The following is a 21,137-nucleotide window of genomic DNA, read 5'->3' as shown; positions in this document are numbered from 1 at the left end:
GGATGTTGCCCCTGCGTGAAGAGGAGAGGCAATGAGAATGGAGTGGGGACCCTGTGACTTCCCCCAGCCCTTTCGTGCCAGAATGCAGTGGGAAAACACTTTCCCATAGATGCTCACCTGTAGTTTTGTTATGTTGAGCTAGCCGTCCTGCCTTTCCTAGCAGGGGCGCGTAGAACGGACCAAGTTACTTCACTGGCCAATGGGAAGGTTGATCCAGACGAGCTGCGACCAATCCACGTATAAGGTGAGTCTTTAGTATGATTATAGTTCGATCAGAATGACCGTCTAGCGGTAATTCTTGCAATGTCTCATTCAATTTCCATAGGTACGGGAAGGGAGTCTGGATTGAGGAGAGTCAGGAAGACCTTCGAGGTTGATGGAGTTTCCACAGTGGCAGGTAAATTGGTCTTTATAAGGGAACTTTAGTCTCTTGTATATATGCGGCCGTGTGAATGCATATGAGTTCTACCCTGTTTGTTCTTTTCCCTCGTAGGTGCAGGCCGACGATGAAGAATGGTGTCCGGGTCCTCGATGAAGATTTGCGGTTGCAGGAAGGCATCTCTGGCTCTGACCGTGGTGGAATGTCGGTTAGGAAGAAGACTCGGCTCAGGCCGTAATGGAATGGAAGTAAGAAGAAGAGTCCGGCACAGGCTGCAACGAGTTGCAGGTAAGAGGCACGCTCAGCGATGTAGCAGCTGGAGCGCTCAGCGATGTAGTGGCTGGTGACAGGTAAGATGCACGCTCAGCGAAGTAGCGGCTGGCGAGAGGCACGCTCAGCGATGTAGTGGCTGGCAACAAGTAAGATGCGTGCTCAGCGATGCAGAGGCTGGCAGAAGATGGGAAACGCGTCCAGAGATGGAGCGGCTGACAGCAGGTAAGACGTGTCTGCAGCGACGGAGTAGCTGAAGAGAAGACGCTTGCGGTGATGAGGCGGAAGACTGCAGGTAAGAAGCGGTCCCAGGAAATCTTGAAGATGAGGCTGTAATCCAGTGAGGCACAGGTAGGTACAGCGGAGAGTGGTGCGCTGCTTGGAAGCAGAATAACGCAAAGCGAGGGCATGTGGATGGACTGGTCTTATATAGGCTGGTTCAGGCCCCTCCTGTTACTTAATGGAATTACGACAGTAATGTCGATACTGTTTCCCACAATAATCAGCAAAATGTGAAAAATCTCACCTTGACAGATCGAGTAGACCGCCAGGAAACAACCAAGTGCAGCCGTGAAAAGCTACCCTAGGACAGCCCTGTCCTCTCCGACCCGGAATGGGATTAACCAGGGGAGATAACAGGGTAGCCAGGGAAACCCTCGATGGGGAAGAAAACCCTGATAGAATCTGGAAGTGTTGTGGATCCGGATGGTTGATGAATGTCTTCTACGAGTGGCTGTGGGCAGGAAGGCTTCATCTGGATGAACGAAAGGTAAATGATCAGAGTAGTAGAAGGGAATGGGAAGTGGAAATTAAATGCTACAGTAAAAAGGTTCTCACCCGCAGAGTGAAGGAGAGGATGATTGGTTTAGGGCTCCGAAGGAGAAGAGATCGGGAGACAAGAGCTCTAAAAGAAATAATACTTGGGTCAGAATCTGAATTGGGAGAGACGGAACGAAGTTCCGATTTTATGGCACTTACAGCTATTGGGTGTTTCTGCAAGGATGAAAGCAGGGTTGGCGTAATCGTGACGCCGATGGATATCTGGGCTTGATGAGAAATCCCGAGAGATAGCAAGACCGGAATGGGAGCGAGAGTCCAGAGATGAGAGCTTGGGAGACAAAAAGGTTACAGGGTTAGTCGAAAGGCAAATGGTAGAGGCAGAGATGTTGAAATCCCTAGAGGCGAACTCACGGAGCGTCTGTAGAAACAGACGCGAGGGGTTGCCCGCTTCCGTGTTTGATAAAGGATCACGTGAGCAGGCCGGAACGTCTCAGAGAAACGTGAAGAGTCTAGACTGCTACTTTCAGAACAGAAGTCATCTTGAGAAGGATTCTCGGGAGTCGCGTAGTGAAGAGTACCACACAATCGATTGCAAGCCCATAGTGACCACCTCCCACAATGTGTAACACCTCCCATTAGCTCCGCCTACAAACTCCATCTTGCCCTTCTTTGGGCATGTAGCACGTGCCTTCCAGTTCTGTTCCTTGGGCCACGCCCAGTTGCACACGCCCTAGGCCTAGAGTGTGCAGAGCACACTTTAACATGAGCCTGGCGCCAGAGGCGCCAGGACTGGGTCCAGTGGGACCCTGGAGATGAGGAAGGACTGGCCCCATGACTAGTGGCCATGACAGCTTTCTTTAAATACAAGTAGGCCCAGATAAATCTGGGGGTAAATAAGTACTCTCACACATTCACATTATATGTAATCACAATTATCAGAACACAACACTATGCTTGAAGGAACACAGACCAAAGCATAAACCTTATTTAGAACACCTAACAGAAGTTCTAGGGAAGTCAAAACCTTTTCATACACATTCAGTATAGGTCACACCTATTCTTGGGGAGTAAAAACCAATGGTTACTTTCACAATTGCATTCAGTTATGCCAGGCCAGTAGATCCTACCATTTGTATAATGACGCTCAGTAACAAATCACATAATCAGTCAACTGGACAGTATACGTTTTGTGAATAGTGGAACACTTATTCCAGGTACAGTAAAAACCTATAACTACTTTTGTGATAACACAGTTATACTAGGTGAGTAAAACCTAAGGATGTAATATTCAATTACAGGTGCTTTTGAGATCAGTGAGACACAAATTGAGATAAGCAGTAACACTTGTAACTTATTTTTGGATGGCACACAGCTAACTCAAGGCAAGTAAAACCCATATACTTTTTTATCCTTGCAATGAAATCCAGGTAGATCTTTCCCAGCTATACAAGTACCTTATGTATGACTTATGAGGGATAGTTAGAACCAAAGACTCTCTTTGAATCTGCCTCCAACAGCACAGGGAAAGCAAAACCCAATGTTACACTTTACTGAATGACTCAGTTATTCTAGGTAGGCAACAACCTAATACAGACTTATTCTGAATAGGATAGCAGTAAGTCAGGAAAGCAAGACCCAGCTGGGGGGACTCATACAATTATCCTAACAGCCATAATCTGGTGAAACCAACACATTACTTTTGGGAAGAGGCCCAACCTTATCACAGGGGAGTGATATACCTTCACATATACTTTCTATTAGAATGGCAAAACGGTTTCCAAGGAAGGAAAGAAAGATGTTAACCATACTTTTAAGAATAGTGCATCACACATCCAAGGTAAGTAAGAACTTTTGTAACTGTTCACTCTTAGAGTTACAGTTACCAACCAACTCTTTACAAGTAAGTCACTTTTAAACACTTATTTTCTTTTCTAGGCAAAAGGCCCAATCCCTTAAGTCTTTCCCTTATTCTTGGAGCATGAGTGTTCTCAGTGGCAGAAGGAGGGTCACTAGGATCTCGTGACCAATAGACTGTGTCAGAATAGATTCTTAAGTAGCAAAAGCCAGAGTTTCTTAGGAAGTCTGGGCAAACATGTGAGTACTTTACTTGTATAGTTAGAAGAGGGTCCATGGGCTTCGCAGAAGACACCCTAGCAGGATTCTAGCAGTGGGACTGGGTGCACTGGTCGAGATGCCCCCATCACAGAAAACACACCACAGCTACACAGAAATCCTAAGAGACTTAAGGTAAGTACATATCGTCCCGGGAGGATAGCTCAGCGGCAGCGTGCGCGTCTTGGAAGCAAGACGACACGAAGCAACAACAGGTTTGATCCCCGGGTCCGCGCTTAGAAACCTCTGGGTGTTTAAGCGCCTTATAAATACGTAACTAAGACAAAAAAAAACACAATTACGCAACTAAGAAAAACAAAGAATTCCTGTAACAGCGCCTCGATGCCTGCGGGCTGTGTGAGCGCTTTATAAATGTAAAATAAAAAAATAAATACCTAAGCCAACACAGTACCTCAGCATTGAAGATTTTGCAGCAGGAGGACTTCAGGATCTGCAGCCAAATACCCGGTCAGTGGATTCCTTGTTGTGGGGATGGAAAAACAAGACCTCAGAAGGAACTTTGCAGCAGGGATCAATGGAGAAGGCTCTAGGCAAGGTTTTCCTCGTGGCTGAATGCGGTTCTGCGGGTTTGGTGCCTTTTCAAGGAGCACAGAAGAAGACAGAAAATCACGGTTGAATTCTCGTGTTACAATGGTCCAGCACTTTGTTGAGGGGACTTTTTGGACTCGATTCGTGTCTCTGGAGATCCACCAGGATGCCAACAAAGTTTCAGCGAGATTCGGAATTCTGAAGACCGTGCACTGCACAGTGCCTCGAGGTCCCAGGGTATTGGGGTATTGCAGCAACGCAAGGACCCAGCAACTCGTGGGATGGCTCAAAATGCAGGTCTTCTTGAATCTAGTGTGTCACACCAAGCTCTGTGTCCGGGTCATCATTTTCGGAGTCCCCAGGTCGATTGAAAGGAAGGGCTACAGCAGGCTCTCCGGTCGCTGGAAATCGTTTCAGCCGCTTTTCCTTCATCATCCTCTTCAGTTTCAGTGCCAGTGGTCGACTTGTCTTCAGCTTCCAGGTTTGCAGTATTTAACAGGAATTACAACACAACTTCTACATTCTCTCCCTGCATTTTACAAGAAGGAGCAGTCTGGTTGTCCAATCAGGACAGCCAGCCCCTCACTGGGATTTGTCCCCATTCAGGCAAGGAGGAAGACAAAGAGCTGTGGAGGTTTGGACTCCTCCCATCGCTTCCTGCCTTCACAGACAGACTGGAGCCTGGGCGGGGAGTCCAGGGGACTCCCGCCGAAGATAAAAAGATAAAAATCACAGAAAGGAATTTCCTGCTCTTAATGTCAGGGGAAGGAACAAGAAAGGACAAGAAACTCTAAAATGGTGAAAAAAGAAGACGGGTGCCATTTTGGTAAAATTAGCACCCTTGGGTGCCTTTACTGCATCTGTGAACACAGCCTGCGCTAAAGGTGCACCTAATTAATACAAGGTATCACTGCCACCAGCCATTGAAGGGTAAGCTTGTCCCAGTAACAGAATTGTTAGTTTTACTGTGAAAGGGGATACATTGTATCTCCCCAGCACTCCACATAAGGTGGGGTGTGCTGGTTTCACCTAACAAAATGTACAAGGGATCCAAAGATCCTTTCTACCCTTGGGAACTGTAGTTCCCTCAAGTTTAGGCAGATAAAGTTTCAAAGAGGAGCCCCTAGGGAAACCCACCATCAACAGGCACTTATTGCCAAAACGTTGTTAAAGAGTATAACTTTAAAAAGACACTATGGAGAGTCTAAAAACTGACACCCATAAAAAGAGTAAAAGATTTTGTGAGTGTGGAAAAAGGCACCCAATCACAGAGGTATTAAGGAAAAATATCCCACTAGTAAAGCAAAATGTTCTGGGGTCAACCCAGGTCAGGAAGATTTACCATTTCTATGAAAATCTTACCTAACACTCTTTTTTTCCCCCTCAACAAAGTTATCAACTTTTCCACATGCACCCCTTTCAACCACCCATTTCAACCATCAAGATCTTCCCCCACATCTTCCTAACTTCACCACTCTTAATGCGTCATTGTGCAATAATCGCTCTCTTTAAATTTCTGCTACTCGTCCACAAATCCATCTGTGGTCTTAGCCCCCAATACCTCGCTGACTGCATCTGACTATGCTCTCCCTCTCAAACGCTCTGCTTCTCATCTCTCTACAACCGGTCAGTGCCTTGCTCCCAACCTTTGCCTCCTCCAGCTTTAGCCACTTTTACCTACTTGTCCTACTCCACTATAATGCCCTCCATCTGGCCATTAAAGCCATCTCTTCAGTGGAACAAACAAGGCTCCATCTCCATATCCCAGCAATAGGAGGCTTCTCAAGCCTCCAATTTCCTATCTAGACTAACCACCTAATCCCCCTTTCCTGCATTCTGCCACCAGGACTGCTCTGTAAATTGTAAATGTGTAGATATTGATCTGCTGCTCTGTGTTAAAAATATTGTTTTGTGCGCCACTGCATAAGGTGTATTCCCACTATTTCTCCTCCATATCCTGGTATACCTAAGGAAATCAAACAATTCTTTTTCTTGTGAAGGCATACTCCTCAAGGACTGCCTCCACTCTCTGTTTTTGCCTACTTTCTAAGTAATTTCTGTTCGAAAGGATACCCTATTCTTCAATAAACGCAAATACTTTAAGTCCTTTCTAATGATCAGCTCGACGCAGAAGACATGTAGGGTGAAGCCAGGGGCACATGAGCGGGACATTGTGTGTGGGAATTGCCTCATGTGTGCTCCGGATCAATTTCTTTAAATTTAAAAAGATGTTAGCATGTTTCAGTTCTGTCTCCTTCATGGCTGGTATCCCATACACTTTAATGACAGAGGCCTCTTAACGTGAAATTGGAATTCTCGGGTCAGTACAGTGAGTAACTTGTACTGCATAAATAGTGCCATCTTGTTAAATACCATGTCCATGATCTGGGATTGTGTAAGAGGTTTCTGGCTAGATATTATCAGGCTGTTCTTTCTGGCAGCTAAGCATTGTTGGTTTTCTCCCTTATCTATAGGTCTTTTTAACTTGGGAAATAAGTTGCTGGTGAGTCTGGACCTGCTCTATACCATCCGAAATCAAATCAAGCTTGGAGAGGATCCCACCACGTCTGTGAGCAGTGTGCTTGAATCTGTTCAGGACCAAACAGGTCAGTAGGTGATGGATTTCCACTTTTCGTCTCGAACACTTCTTTTTTCTTGCTACTCTCTTCTGTGACATTTTGCTTACACTTTACACAATGGCTCAAAGGTTATCTTAGTCTTGCAAGAGTTGTTCATGATGAAGAGGGGAATTTCTCAAAATGTGTGTCCAAAGTTCTGTTTATGGGTGACAGAAAGTTTTCAATATTACAATATTACATGGCCCGCGGTAGCAGGCGTGCAGTTATGGTTAAATTGCTAAATCCATACTAAGACCTCTTTTTGGAGGCTAATAACTTTGCTCCCCCTGGACTTTGCTCCCACCTGGTTTGGTGAGGTTTTGTCAAGGGAGGGGGGGCAAAGTTAAAGGGGGGATCCCAAATCTTTTTTTTCCACAGACTGAATGGGGAAAAACTTTGCTCACGCCTACAGCCCAAACCGCTGGATGGATTTTCACCAAATATGCGGCAGGAGCGGCGGCTTGGTTCCGAAAGTGTGCTTTTGTAAATTTGGAAATCCGTCCAGTAGTTTTCTTTAAAACAACCAAAAAGTAGGTCCAAAAAAATTAGTGATATCTGGGTCCGGTCTGCGGACCCATTGCCCTGTTTGGTCCACGGACAGGAAACTGATTGGCTTAGAAGGCAACGTGGTGTCTGCGGACATCGGACGCGCCCACTGATTGGATGGTGAAAAGCGTAAAGTGCGTCAGATCTTTGGAAACGCTCGCCATCTTGGATTCGCGGACAGCGGCTGGTGTCCACGGACATCGCAGTAAAGACATATTAAAAATCACAACATTGCACTTGTCAAACTTATCAAATCTCTCTGGAGGTGAGTGGTGATGAGGATGGGATGGGATATTGCTGCAAGAAGCAAAAAAACAGGTGTTTTTCAGCTTAAAAGTCTGCGAACAGTCCGGATGTTCAGAACAGTCCTATGAAGTTCACAGACACCTCTGCATTAGAGGGTCTGCATTATAGGGTTGGTGAAAAGCAGTTCTTGGATGGCTTATCACTTTGGCGCCACTTAATGGAACTGCATGAAATTCTGCAATTATATTCTTGACCTGACTCCGAATGAGTTTGGTGGGATTCTGCCAAGTGGGGGCAAAATTAAAGGCGGGTCCCAAAATATTTTAAAGGCTTATAAATGTGGTGCCATTTGACAAATCTACACAAAGTTTTGCAAAAAGATGATAGATCTAGATATAAAGGTTTTTGGAAAGTCTGGTGGGATTCTGTCAAGAGGGGTCAAAATTAGAGGGGGTATCCGAAATATTGTAAAGGCTTATAAATGTGGTGCAATTTGACGAATCTACACAAATGTTTGCAAAAAGATTTTAGATCTCGATATAAATGTTTTATTAAAGTCTGAATGGATTTTGTCAAGTGGGGGCTAAGTTATATGACTATTATATGTGCATACATTTGACACTTTTGAAAAAATAAAACATGGGTGGATTTCCAGGAAACCTGTGTAAGGAGCATTGGCAAGGACCTTAAAGCATGGTTTTGCAAATGTGCTTGTGTTTTATTTTTTGACATGTGTCATAATGTAGGTACAAAAAATAGTGATATACCTTTGGTGACTGAGGTGTAGCCTGTGGCCATGGGCAGTGGCCACATTCTCTGGATCATGGAATAAGGTCATAATCCGGACAATCTGGCTACTGGCCATGACCACGAGGGACAACACATGGGGTTAAAGTGGCCATGTCCACCTGGGACTGGCTTTGTGGTAAAGTTATTCGAAATTGGGATAGCTTAGAAAGGGAAGAAAAATGTGCTTGTGGTAATATGGTCATAGGGTTCTCTCTTCGCCTTCTGCAGGCTGCCATGGAAAGCCAAAGAGGGGCCCTGTATGGAACACCGCCTTCGCTTTCCATGGTGGCCATCTTGGAAAAGGATTTTCCTTCGCTTTTGGAAGAAAAATCAATTTTTATTATTGCACCCTGGGTTCCTGCTTTGAGAACGTGGGGTAATAATGGTCTTCATCCCCCATTGTAGGGGCTGAAATAGGGGGATAATGGTCCAGAGACCTCGTTATCCACCCTCGCTTGACTTGGGCTGATAACTTGGGCTGCCGGGCTGGTATCCACTGTCGCAGTCCCTGGAATGGGTGATGAACATCACAATATTCCCATTAGCATAACACAACATGCTAATGGAAATGTTGGAAAATTTTATTGAATCTATGTACTTTAAGAATGGAACAATCTTTCTGAGAGCATTGTTGTCATTGGATGTGGCGTGGTAGCACATGGAGGTGGTCCCATAGGAGCACTGTCCGGGGAGTTTGCAACTGAGTGCACTCAGTCCATTTCACTTTGGAAGCTTTAGCCTTTGGTACATTCCCAACAGTGGTAAAGAACTGCCACACCCATGATTCTCTCTGGCTGCTAGAGGTTGGCACTTCCTCTACCTAGTCTTCTTGGTCCTCTTCATTGTCTTTGGAAGTACTGTGCTTTTTTTGTTGTGAAGGTCCTCCAGCTGGTGGTGGTGGTGGCTCTTGGGGAGGAGGGATGGCAATAGGTGATGCCATTTTTAAGATAAAAAGAAGTTTTGCTAAAATTCTTCCAAGTATGTACTCTGTAATAGATTGTTAATGAATAAGGAGTAGGAATAGGTGTAGGAGCTTTGCAAGGGAAATTCTGAAGTTGAAAGTTCCTAGGTCAGTAGAAAATACAGTTCTGAACTGTCGGCGAATCACAGATCTGATTGCGAAGTGCGGACACGTTCTCGGACAAGTCATCATGCCGTGCGCCAGCGTATGATCACGTGGCACTGTCCGGAATGTCCACGATGAAGTATGTTCGTGGGCGTCTACGGACGCAAAATCAGTTGAAAAAGTTGCAAAAAGTGTATGGAAGTGTTCAAAATGATGCTAGAAGGTGGGAAATGGCAAAGGTTTAAGGTGAAACTTTGTAAATTGCACACAAATGTTGCTATGAGTCCAGAGGGAGGGGGGGCAAGTATGGGTAAGTATGATATTAGTAAGTTGTAGGAAATAGCATGCACTGGTAAAAACCCATAAAATTCACAGATAAAACATTGTTAAACGGACATTATGGTTAAGTTGCACTAATAACCTATGAAATTCATTGAAAAAAACTTTTATAGGGATGCTATGGTTACAAGTAAAACCGAAAATCCTCAGATATTCGCCAGTTATGGTAAGCTAAGCAACCATAACTCGTGCCACCACCGTGCACTGCTAAGACTAACACTCAGGTCTTCAAAGATGACATCACAAATGTAATTGATGACATAACATTTGAAATTAATTTTGATGAACAGTTCCTACAAAGGGTTGTGTTTATAATGTTGGTAACAAGATGTCAGGGGTGATCGTGAGACCTATCATGAACTACTTAATGTGTTAAAGAATGTACTCATCTAAACAACATTGTATTGAGTGTTGTTAATACAGGAACCTAATCATATATAAACATAGGCAATGGCTGCAGCATGCACCATAGACGTACAATATTTATAATCTTGTAATTTTGGAAAGTACAATAATGAATGCAACCTTATGCAAGTTGTGAGTAATGTTAAACATGTAATAACTAGATAACAATTCAAGACTTACTACACTTGTGCTAGTATATATATGAAGAACCACAATGCATACAAATCAGAGGCACATATAGGGAAACTAAAGTAAGGAAGAAAGAAACCACATCATCAGAAAATGTTAATAACATTAAAGTTTATCTTCTTGTATACAAATGAATTGTGTGTTTGAGGCCTGCTTATTTCCCCATGTATGTGCACCATTAGCTGAGACTAAACCCTAAGGAACGTACTATGATAAGGTTAACGTCTAGATATATAGCACCTTTTCAATTTTAATATTCTGACTGACAGTGAACAAAACCACCTGGCCTATATATGTCAGTGAACAAAAACAAGTGGCCCAGAGATGTGATGTCAACAGTGATGTTATCAATTTGTGATGTCATATTTGATGTCCTGGGTGTTAGTCTTAGCAGTGTGGCGCGAGTTATGGTTGCTTAGCTTACCATAACTGGTGAATTTCTGAGGTTTTTCGGTTTTACTTGTAACCGTAACGTCCCTTTAACAAAGTATGTTTTTTCAATGAATATATATATATTTCTGAGGCTGGTGGAATCTGCTTAGATCACATGCTGTGCATAGGCCAACATCTAGTGGAAGCTGCAGAGTATTACAGTTTGTTTTTCGAATCTCGAAAAGGGGCGTTGAACTAGGGCATGCCAGTAATACTATCCGTAGAGTGACGTCCATTGTACCCATGAACCCTCACGCGTGTAGGACCCTCAGATTGTTTTTTTCCGCCATACTTGACGGAAGCATATCGTGGAGTTCCCTTGGCTTTAGCCATTTATCTGTATAATTACAAAATGTCCCCGTTCTCCAACCCTACGTCGAAGATCGCTGAAGATCAACGTCAGTGACTCGAGACTGAGGAAGAACAGCCGTCGAGACTACACGACACACTTTGGGCCTCGGAAGGCCTCTGCCCTGTGCAAGTAGGGAGAGTGCGGTGTGGTCACACACACTCTTTTCCTACATTTACCCGCCAGCTGCCAATTAGTGACATATGGAGAGTACTCCCTTTAAATTCTGCCCAAAGTGTAACTGTAAGTTTCCCTGGGTAGACAAACACAGTACGTGTAACTTGTGTCTCCCACGGGACCATCCCGAGGCTAATTGTAGAGCTTGTAAGCTTTTCAAGGCCAAGACACTCAAGGACCGCTCGACGAAGCACAGGGCCCACTACGCCAGGCAGCTAGAGGCCATGGACGCAGTGGGTTCCTTCAGCGATGGCAGCGACTCTGCCTTATCGGACGGCAAGGGCACAGCGGTGTCGTCGGGCACCCACACGCAAGCCCCCGACCTCGGTGGACTGACTGGCGGTTCAGTTATGGGGACAACACCTGGAGGCAAGAGTGCAACACACACCTCTTCCACCAAGCACACTAACCCCAGCCGAGATTCGACACGTATGTCGAGCAATCGGCAAAAGAAGGCATCGAGAGAGCGGTCTGCCGAAACAGTGTCCTCTGGGCGTTCGAGGTCACGGTTGCCTCACGACACACAGCAACCGTCCACGGTTGCTAAGGGTGCAACATTACCAAAAGTCATTGAGGCCCGGTCGTCAGAAGACAAATCCGACCTCTTCCCCCAATTAGCAAGCTCAACGTCAACTTCGGTAGCACGTTCGACGTCTGCTGCCGAGATTCAACGCCCCTCTTCAAAGAATCCCGAATCTCTTGGCACCACCTCCGAATCTCGACGGCAAGCGTCGAAACATTCAGAGAACCCTAAAGGTTCAGGTAAACATTCCTCCAGTCATGGGAAAAGGGAAAAACAACATAAGAGAGCCTCAGAACATGAGGTTCAGAAGGAAAAACACAAAGGAAAGTCCAAGGTCCCTGACCCTGTCACCAAGGGAAAGACTGTTCCTCCCACTCCTCAGAATATAGATATGGATGAGGAACCACAACAGGAGAGGGTTATCCCCAGTTCCAAGCAATGGAACTCAGAGGACATTGAAAGACCCTCAACCTCCTACTAAGACGCTTGGTTCTGAGACTCCAGTTCAGGGTTTGATTTCAGACCTTTCTATAATTGAGCCTTACCAGCCATATGGTGAGGAGTCAGAAGTACAAATGCTGGAAGATCAGGGAGGGGTCAATTACTATGGGGACGATGAGGACCAGGAAGAGGAAGACGAGGCGGAGGCCTATAGTCTTGACTCCCCTATTCCCAAAAATCCCCCTGTGAATGACTCACCGGTTGATAATCAACCTTTACTTAATGAGGTATTAGCTAAAGCTGCAGCCCATTTTCAAATTGACACACAGGGTGTCCAAGAAGAGAGAGAGTTTGCAGAAGAAGTTCTAGGGGACAGGAAATCCATTGCCCAAACTATCCCCATTTTAAAATCAATCCAGCGCAGAATCGATCCTTCTCTGGTAACCCCTAATCTTACTCGGGAGGTTAATCCACGAGTAGAAAAATTATTTAGGGCCGCTCCCTCTGATCCATTATACATAAGAGGTCAGTTAAAACCCGACTCATTGGTGGTTACAACCACCAGAAAGAGGGCGGGAACACCACTAGCTTCTTCTGAAGCACCCCCGGACAAAGAGAGCAAAAGAATATATGCTCTGGGGAGGAAGTTGGCATCCACGTCAGCATACCAAGCACGCATTGCCAACACCACCACTCTGTTAGCAAACTACAACTGCCACCAATGGGAACAGGTAGCTGCCCTCATTGCCTCTGCACCCGAACCTCTAAAGAGCCAGTTGGCCCAGATTGCATCAGACGGAAGATCAGTGTCTGGATGCATTCTTAAGGCAAACTTCGATACAGCAGATAATGCATGGAGACTAATAGCAGAAGGCCCAGTTATTAAACGTCATGCTTGAGTCAGACAATCAGGGTTTAAGTCCGAGACCCAAGCCACCCTCATAGACGTGCCGGTAGAACCCGAACATCCTATTTGGGAAAGCAGTGGAGGAAGCACTGAAGACGGCTAAGGACGAATACAAATCCTTAAAGTCCCTCGGCCAACTGACAAATAAGCCCTCAGGTCAAAGGGGAAATAACAATAATTTACGTTGCTTTCGCGGCCAAAACTCCCAAAGAGGGTCCAATTACTATCAGAGTCACGGAACCTCATGGGGCAGCAATCAACAGACTACCCAATGTTTCACTAGAGGTAAAAAAAGGGGCCGCGGTAGGGGGAGAGGCAGCCCAGGTAGAGGCACTACGCCACCCAATAAACAGCAGTGACGTTCCGCTCCGGGTCTCTTCCCATGCATCCCCAGTAGGGGGGCGCATTTCCATCTTCACCCACGCATGGGAAGGAATCACTTCGGAGAGATGGGTGCTGTCCGCGGGATACTGTATAGAGCTACTAGAACGCCCCCGCAACCTTCCTCCAAGACACACTCCTTGGAGCACCAAAGAATCCTCCTCGATGAGATTGTCGTTCTTCTTGCAAAGGACGCAATAGAACTCGTTCCGGGCAACCAGGTAAACAAGGGTATTTATTCAACCAACTTAATGTGCCAAAAAAAGATCTAACGATGCGCCCAGTATTAGACTTGTGCCCTGCAAACAAGTATGTTAAGCCACAAAAATTCTGCATGACTACACTCCAGGAAGTAATCCCCCTACTAAAAAGAGGGGATTACATGGCAACATTGGAAATGAAAGATGCCTATTTCATATTTCCATGTTCCCAGTGCACAGAAGATTCTTGCGCTTCAAGGTGGACAGCCAGCATTACCAGTTCAAGGTGCTGCCCTTCGGAATAGCCTCGGCCCCAAGGGTATTCACCAAGGTACTGGCGGTGGTGGCGGCGCACCTACGCAGGGAGGCAATCCCGGTGTACCCTTACCTGGACGACTGGCTCATCACAGGGGAAACCCCCGTAATTTGCAGATCCAACATTCAAAGAACAATCAACCTCCTCTTCCAATTGGGGTTCTCAATCAACGAGAAAAAATCAAGCCTGGTGCCAAGCACCCCAAAACAGTTCCTAGGAGCTGTCCTAGGCACACAAGAGGTGTTGGCCTTTTCAACAGAGGAACAAATTTGAAATCTGTTGCTGCAAATTTCTCAATATCAGTCTGGTCGCCAGATAAGGGTGCGCAAAGCGATGTGTTTGCTAGGCATGATGGCATCTTGAATTTACTTGGTTCCCCATGCATGCCTGCGCATGCGACCCATGCAGGAATGGTTGGCGAAACAATGATCTCAGGCAAGTGGTCAGTGGGACGATCTAGTGGTCGTTTCGCCAACACTAGTACAAAGCCTTCGCTGGTGGACAAGAGAGAATCTTACAAAGGGGAAACCCTTTTACGATCCAGAAATACAAGCCGTCGTCGCAACAGACACATCCCTGGCAGGATGGGGAGCTCACCACCTTCAACACACAGCTCAGGGTCTCTGGTCTCACACAGTGGCACAGAATCACATCACTCTGCTAGAACTTCTGGTAGTCTTCAGAGCACTTCGGGCATTCAAACCCCTCCTATCCAACCTGTCAGTGCAGATCCTAACAGACAGCACAACGGCGATGTTTTACTTAAACAAACAAGAGGGCACTCGTTCGCCAAATCTGTCCAAGCTTGCCCAGAAAATTTGGAAATGGGCACTCAGACGGAACATTTACCTGTCATCCCAACATGTTCCAGGGGATCTCAATTCACTAGCGGACGCTCTGAGCAGAGATCCCCTCCCAGAGGAACACGAATGGCGACTACATGAAGAAGTCGTAAAAGATCTCTTCTCTCAGCGGGGTTTCCCCACTATAGACCTATTCGCCACAGGCGAAAACAGACATTGCCCAGACTTTGCATCCAGGTTCCCCCAGCCAGGTTCCAAGGGGAACGATCTATGGATGAATTGGTCAGGGATGTTTGCCTACGCTTTTCCATCAACACCTCTAATGAGGAAGGTGGTCAACAAGATACACAGGGAATCGATGACGGTCATCCTAGTTGTTCCTATGTGGGCAAGACCACTATGGTTTCCACACTTACGTAAACTGGCAGTGTACAACCCCATCAAACTCCCGTGCTGGTACATTCTACTCTCACAGCACGAGGGACAAACAGTGCATCCTCAACCCAACTCGATGAACTTGGCAGCATGGCTCCTGAAGTCATAGAGTTCGGCCATCTCAATTTACCCCAGAGATGCATGGACATCTTAAGAGTCTAGAAAACCTCGAAGGGTTTAGATAGAGGCGCACACCTATAGTAAGTAAGATTAGTAAAGAGATTCGAGGATTATGTTGTATAAACTTTTAGGTGCGGGGGGGAAAACTGAGGTCATGGCACAAGACCCCGACAATAAACAGTAAACAGAAAGAGGATTCAACTTGGGAACCCTCCCGTCCCCTGCACACTTTCAAATGTTTGGATTAATCCAATACAGTTGTTTAAACTGCGTTATATGCATTGTACATACATTTGTTTCTAACACATATGGTCAGACACAGGAGTGTGAGATAAAAAAATATATATCTTTATAGTCAGGCTGTATTATTTTCAGCAAGAATTATAGTTCAGACAAAGATTATTTACAGTGCATAGAAACAGTATCAATAGATAAAGCTCAAATTGAAGAAAAATGGAGTCCAAATTGATTAGCGACGCGTTTCGAGGAAGTTCTCCTCTTCTTCATAAGGCCACACTTGGACTCTTAATGTAAAAGGAAAGCATAAATTCAGTAAAGAAAATTTTGTAAGCAAAATGCATAGACTGTTCATGTCATATTAAATGTATACAGTTAAAAAATAAATGGCATTAATTGTATTTAGAACATTAATCTGTCCCTAAAGAATAGGGAATTGAAACAATGTAACATGTTCTAATATGCATTGTAATTCATGTAACATTATAAGATTAACTAGGTTGCCCCTGCTCGAGAGAGGGGCTGAAGGTCTACTGAAGCATCTTTTCCTGCAAAATTAACTGTATAACGTCCATCATGCTGTAATTTAGTAGAGTACTACCTCTAATGGGATCTATCACGTGGATGGTGAAACATAAGCTAAAGAAAATTAATATGTAGGTAAAACAATACACAGATAATTCTTAGGTTATATCAATCTAATATGGAAGAAATACAAAAATCGTTACCTCTGTGAGTAGAAAATGCTGGAAACAGAGAACCGGACGGAGCGGTGAAAATAGATAGACAGTCTTCGTACATCGGTTAGTTCCTTAAAACATGGCTAATTCCCAAAAAGATACCAGAAATCTAAAGAAAACAAAGCCTGATCAATGCCAAGCTCAATGTTCAAACGTAACAGTCATAGGTGTGGGATAAAAAAAATTTGAGTAACATACCTAACCAAAATATGGAGGGCGGAAAATAATCAATACAGCGGCCCACATAAGGATGTAGAACTTAAGTTTCCCGCCGTCACTACAGAGGTGCCTCAGTATGTGGGAATTCTGTCATACGAATAGCCAAACTGAACAGGAATGAAGTCCTGATTAGTATAATATACCTAGCAATCTGATATGAAGTAATGGAAACATAATATGATGTTTAATCAAGGCAAAAAATGTAAAGAATTACCGTGGTAAGAATGTGCAAATGGCACAATTCTCAAAGCTGATGTGCAACTGATGTCAAGATTGTGTGGCCGGTCAACAGCTGAAGAATCCGGCAGTAATAGGTCAGTTAGAGTATCAACTAAAGAAAGTGTAAGGAAAACAGAAAAAAAAGAATCATGAGACTAAGGAACTATTTCCCTGGTCCCTAGATAGATAAATGCACATGCATTCACGCTTACCTGGAGCATAGGGGGGCAATCCTGAACAGAGTCTGTTCAGCCGAGTGGCTTGTTGTTCACAAACCATGGAGACTACATGTGACCATGGAGATAAATAGAGGACTGAAGTAATAGGTAAAGAAAAAGGACTAAGAAGTAAATGGGCCTCAAGGTCGGCCATCTTGGAACGAGGTTATATTGTAATGAAGGTGTAGATCTCTAGGCATTCAATGACAAGAAGTAACTTAAATCGGGAAGCGTAAAGGTGCGTAACTAAATAAATTAAAAGGAAAAAATTCATACAGTACAGAAACCTATTGTGCGATGTAAATCGGACATTACAAATACTAGTCCGCACATCGTAGAACGGGGAGAGGAAAGTTGAGAAAAATAGTGTACCATGTGAAATAGAGTCGAAATTAACAATGACAAAGGGTCTTGAATCGAACGAAACGCTCGGATCTTAAAAGGGAAAAAAAAAGCACGGAAAAAATGAATATAATGTTCAGATTATCTGGCTAAGGTCATTTAATGACCATGTGTAACCTATCAGTTCAAAATAGGTGGATCACATGGATTCACATTATGCAGGAAGAGGGAAAAAAACCTTAAATCTCTCTCTCATTGCATGGACAACCTAGTGCAATATAGCAATCTCAATGGGGTAAATGCATTTATTTTACAAAAGATCAAAATTAAATGTGATAAGTATAACGGAATGACAAAAAATGAAAATTAAGAATAAGAACAATTTTTACACTGTGTTTACAGGCAATTATTTTTATGGCAACCATCTACTAGTCTCAACAAAGTAGTGCCTTAGATCACAGTCAGACACAGGAATAGCGATGTGACTCTCAATTTTATGTTGAAGATCAATCATTCCTTATTGTCAAATTCAAATCACAGAAAACAGTTCAATGTGAAATCTTCATTTAGACCCCAGGGCTGTAAAGAGCTTAACTTATCAATCCAATAAGCTTCTCTTTGTAGTAAGAGTGACTGATAGTCACCTCCTCTTGTAGGTCGTTTAACAACTTCTAGCACCTGGTATTTTAGTTGGGCAATTGTATGTTTTTGCATGTTGAAGTGACGAGCTACCGGTGAGTATTGATTATTACATCTTATGTTCGACTTGTGTTCAGACAGTCTTGATTTAACAGGTCTTTTGGTCTGTCCTACATACACTTTGCCACAAGGGCACTTCAACATATATATGACACCTGATGTCAGACACGTAGAATAGTCTCTTAATTTGATTTTTTGACCATTCCTGGGGTGAGTCACTACATTACCTTTGATTGTGTTATTACAGTGTATACATCCTAAACAGGGGAAGGTGCCTAGTTTTTTGGTAGCTAGGAGAAGTTGTTTCTCCTTTGGTACTCTTTCAGCTTTCACCAGCTTGTCTCTTATATTTTTACCCCTTTTAAAACACATCATTGGTGGTGTGGGGAACAATTCCAATAGAGTTTGATCATTATGAAGAATATTCCAATGTTTCTTTATACTTTTTGTGATCTGAAAACTCTGTCTTGAGAATTTTGATATGTATAAAAGTGGGGTGTCTTTAACCTCCGATTTAGGTTTCAGTAAATCTGTACGGGGGATCTCTGAAGCTCTGTCTTTGGCAATTTCCAAAATTTCTGGTGGATAGCCTCTGTTCTGAAATTTACTAACAAGATTTGTGCATTCCTTAAGATTCTAGAAAACCTAACACAAGGCACTGTTACTTTGATAAGTGGAAAAGATGTGTTATTTGGTGCCAGAATAAACAAATCAACCCAATTGATTGTACTCCTTCCAATATTGTTACCTATATGCTCCACCTACTGGATACAGGGTTAGTATTTAATTCACTCAAGGTACACCTGGCGGCGCTATCAGCCTACACCACCTCCCATAACAGGGTGTCATGGTGGAAAGTACCAGTTGTCAAAGCCTTTTTGGAAGGGGTAAAGAGACTCCACCCTCCAATTTCTAACCCACCACCTGGTTGAGACCTTAATGTGGTACTTGCTAAACTCATGGGACATCCCTTTGAACACCTGACTTGTAAAACAGCCTTCTTAGTAGCAATTACATCCATAAGAAGGGTCAGTGAAATTCAGGCTATGTCAGTGCAGGATCCTTTCTTTACTGTTCATAAGGATAAACTGGTTTTACACACTCACCCTAGGTTTTCACCCAAGTTCATTTCAAAATTCCATGTTAACCAGTCCATTGAGCTACCAGCCTTCTTCCAAGAACCCAAAAGCTCTGCTGAGGTGAAACTCCACACACTAGATGTGAGGACAGCAGTCCTCTACTACGTGGACAAGACCGGACCGCTAAGAAAGATAGATCAACTGTTCGTCTCCATAGCTCTAGGCAGAGAAGGGGATCGCGTCTCTAAAGGTGCCATCTCTAAATGGATAGTGAAATGTATCCAACTGTGCTACTCCCTTTCAGATAAAACAGTGACTTTTATGCCAAGGGCCCACTCTACAAGAGGTACTGGGGCCACTCTGGCTTTCATTGCAAATGTACCCCTTGACACCATTTGCTAAGCAGCTACATGGAGCTCTATTCACACCTTTACTCAGCACTACTGCATTCACACTCATTCCAAGACAGATGCTCAAGTGCGACAAGAGGTTCTAAGACATTTGTTCGCTCATGACCCTTCTCACATCCCACCTCCTTCTAACACTGCTCGCTAATCTATGCACAGCATGTGATCTAAGCAGATTCCACAAGCCTCAGAAGGGATACATTACTCACCGTAATCGTATTTCTGATGCTTGTATCTGCTTAGATTCACATGCGCCTGCCCTTCCTCCCCTCTGAGAGAAGGCGCATGGATGCTTGTAGTCTTATCTATCTTATCTGCTTGGAGACTCTGTACTCGCGCTACTCCTCATGCAACCTCAGAAAAAATACAATCTGAGGGTCCTACACGCGTGAGGGATCATGGGTACAGTGGACGTCACACTAGGGATAGTATTACTGGCACGCTCTAGTTCGACGCTGTCATGCACCCGGTTCCCTGGAGGCTCTGGAATAGGTTTCGATGGGGCCACCATTAATGGTTCCATCACGTTTCTCTTAACGTGCTGCTGACGGTCTAGTCTTTTCTTTCTGCACTGTGGTGGCTAGGAGGTTCTTATTCTGCTTCCTCCCAGCATTCCCTGCGTTGCAACCAACTTCACGGCTTTCGCTCTGTTGCTTTCGGTTTGCTAACGCTCCTTGTGTCTCTGCTTACCTTCATTTTCTTGCTCTTCCCCGTTTCCTGCCGCTCTGCCTCCGCTCCTTATCCTTGCTCCGTTCCACCGAACGGATTTCCTGCTCCTGTCAATTTCTTTTTGTGCTTATTCTGCTGCTTGCTTCCCTTCGTGGAACCCATCCTGTGCTTTCCGCCCTTCCTGCCAATCATAGTCTGTTGTGTCCATCCTTACCTGGCTTCCTTGCTATTACGGCTACAAGACTGCTCGGAAACTTCAACTCCCAGCATCCATCAGAACCGTCTTCATCATTGGTCTTCTGATCCAGCCTCTTCCGGAACAGCTGGCCCCAACCACAACTACTCTTTGTGGGGTTTTTCTGCCTTCGGCTTTTTCCCCATTGCAGCCGGTCTCAGTGACAGGGCCGCAGGGGCCACTGTCTTCCAGTGGCCACTGTGGCTTCCCATCGGGCAGACCACCTCAACAGAAGGACGGAGAAAGGTACGTGTACAGAACCAGACAAGACATCTACCGATCAGACTCCAGCAGTACAGGTGAGGAGTCAGAGGAGGGTAGTGGAGCAGAGGAAGTTGAACCAGGGTGTGATAGTCAGACTCCTGTGTGTGACAGTACCGAAGGTGTACGTTACAGATTGCAACGCCTAGAAATAATGGCTACACCTGAACAAATAGAGGAACTGTTGGGGGCAGTCCACGGTCTTACCCAAGAATTACAAACCTTAAAGAAAGAGAATCAAATTCTTAAACAGATGGTGGCTACATGGGAACCTCTTCCCACTCCCGAATTGCCCTCAATGCCTCTCTCTTCGGGCAAATTTGATGGATCCTCAAAGAAGGTCAAGGAATTCCTGGATGCCTGCCGAGTCCATTTCACCTTCAGATCAACCACATTTGCGTCTAGTCAGGCTTAAGTGGGGTATCTCATCTCCAATCTGA

At 44.6% G+C, this 21,137-nt stretch overlaps 1 protein-coding gene across 3 annotated transcripts in view; it reads left to right on the top strand.

Moving 5' to 3' along the window:
* HMGXB3 (HMG-box containing 3) overlaps nucleotides 1–21,137 on the top strand; it is a 1,885,602-nt gene that overhangs the window by 1,341,160 nt on the left and 523,305 nt on the right. For all 3 annotated transcript variants that reach the window (XM_069654075.1, XM_069654073.1, XM_069654076.1), the window contains one exon: nucleotides 6,565–6,696. In XM_069654075.1, coding sequence (XP_069510176.1) covers nucleotides 6,565–6,696 — 132 coding nt within the window. The remainder of the gene's footprint in view (nucleotides 1–6,564; nucleotides 6,697–21,137) is intronic.

The sequence above is a fragment of the Ambystoma mexicanum genome, chromosome 3q (genome assembly GCF_040938575.1).
Source record: "Ambystoma mexicanum isolate Mex_15411 chromosome 3q, UKY_AmexF1_1, whole genome shotgun sequence".
NCBI classification, from domain to species: Eukaryota; Metazoa; Chordata; class Amphibia; order Caudata; family Ambystomatidae; genus Ambystoma; species Ambystoma mexicanum.
Note: the sequence above shows the minus strand (reverse complement) of the source record. Positions and strands in the feature narration are given on the sequence as shown.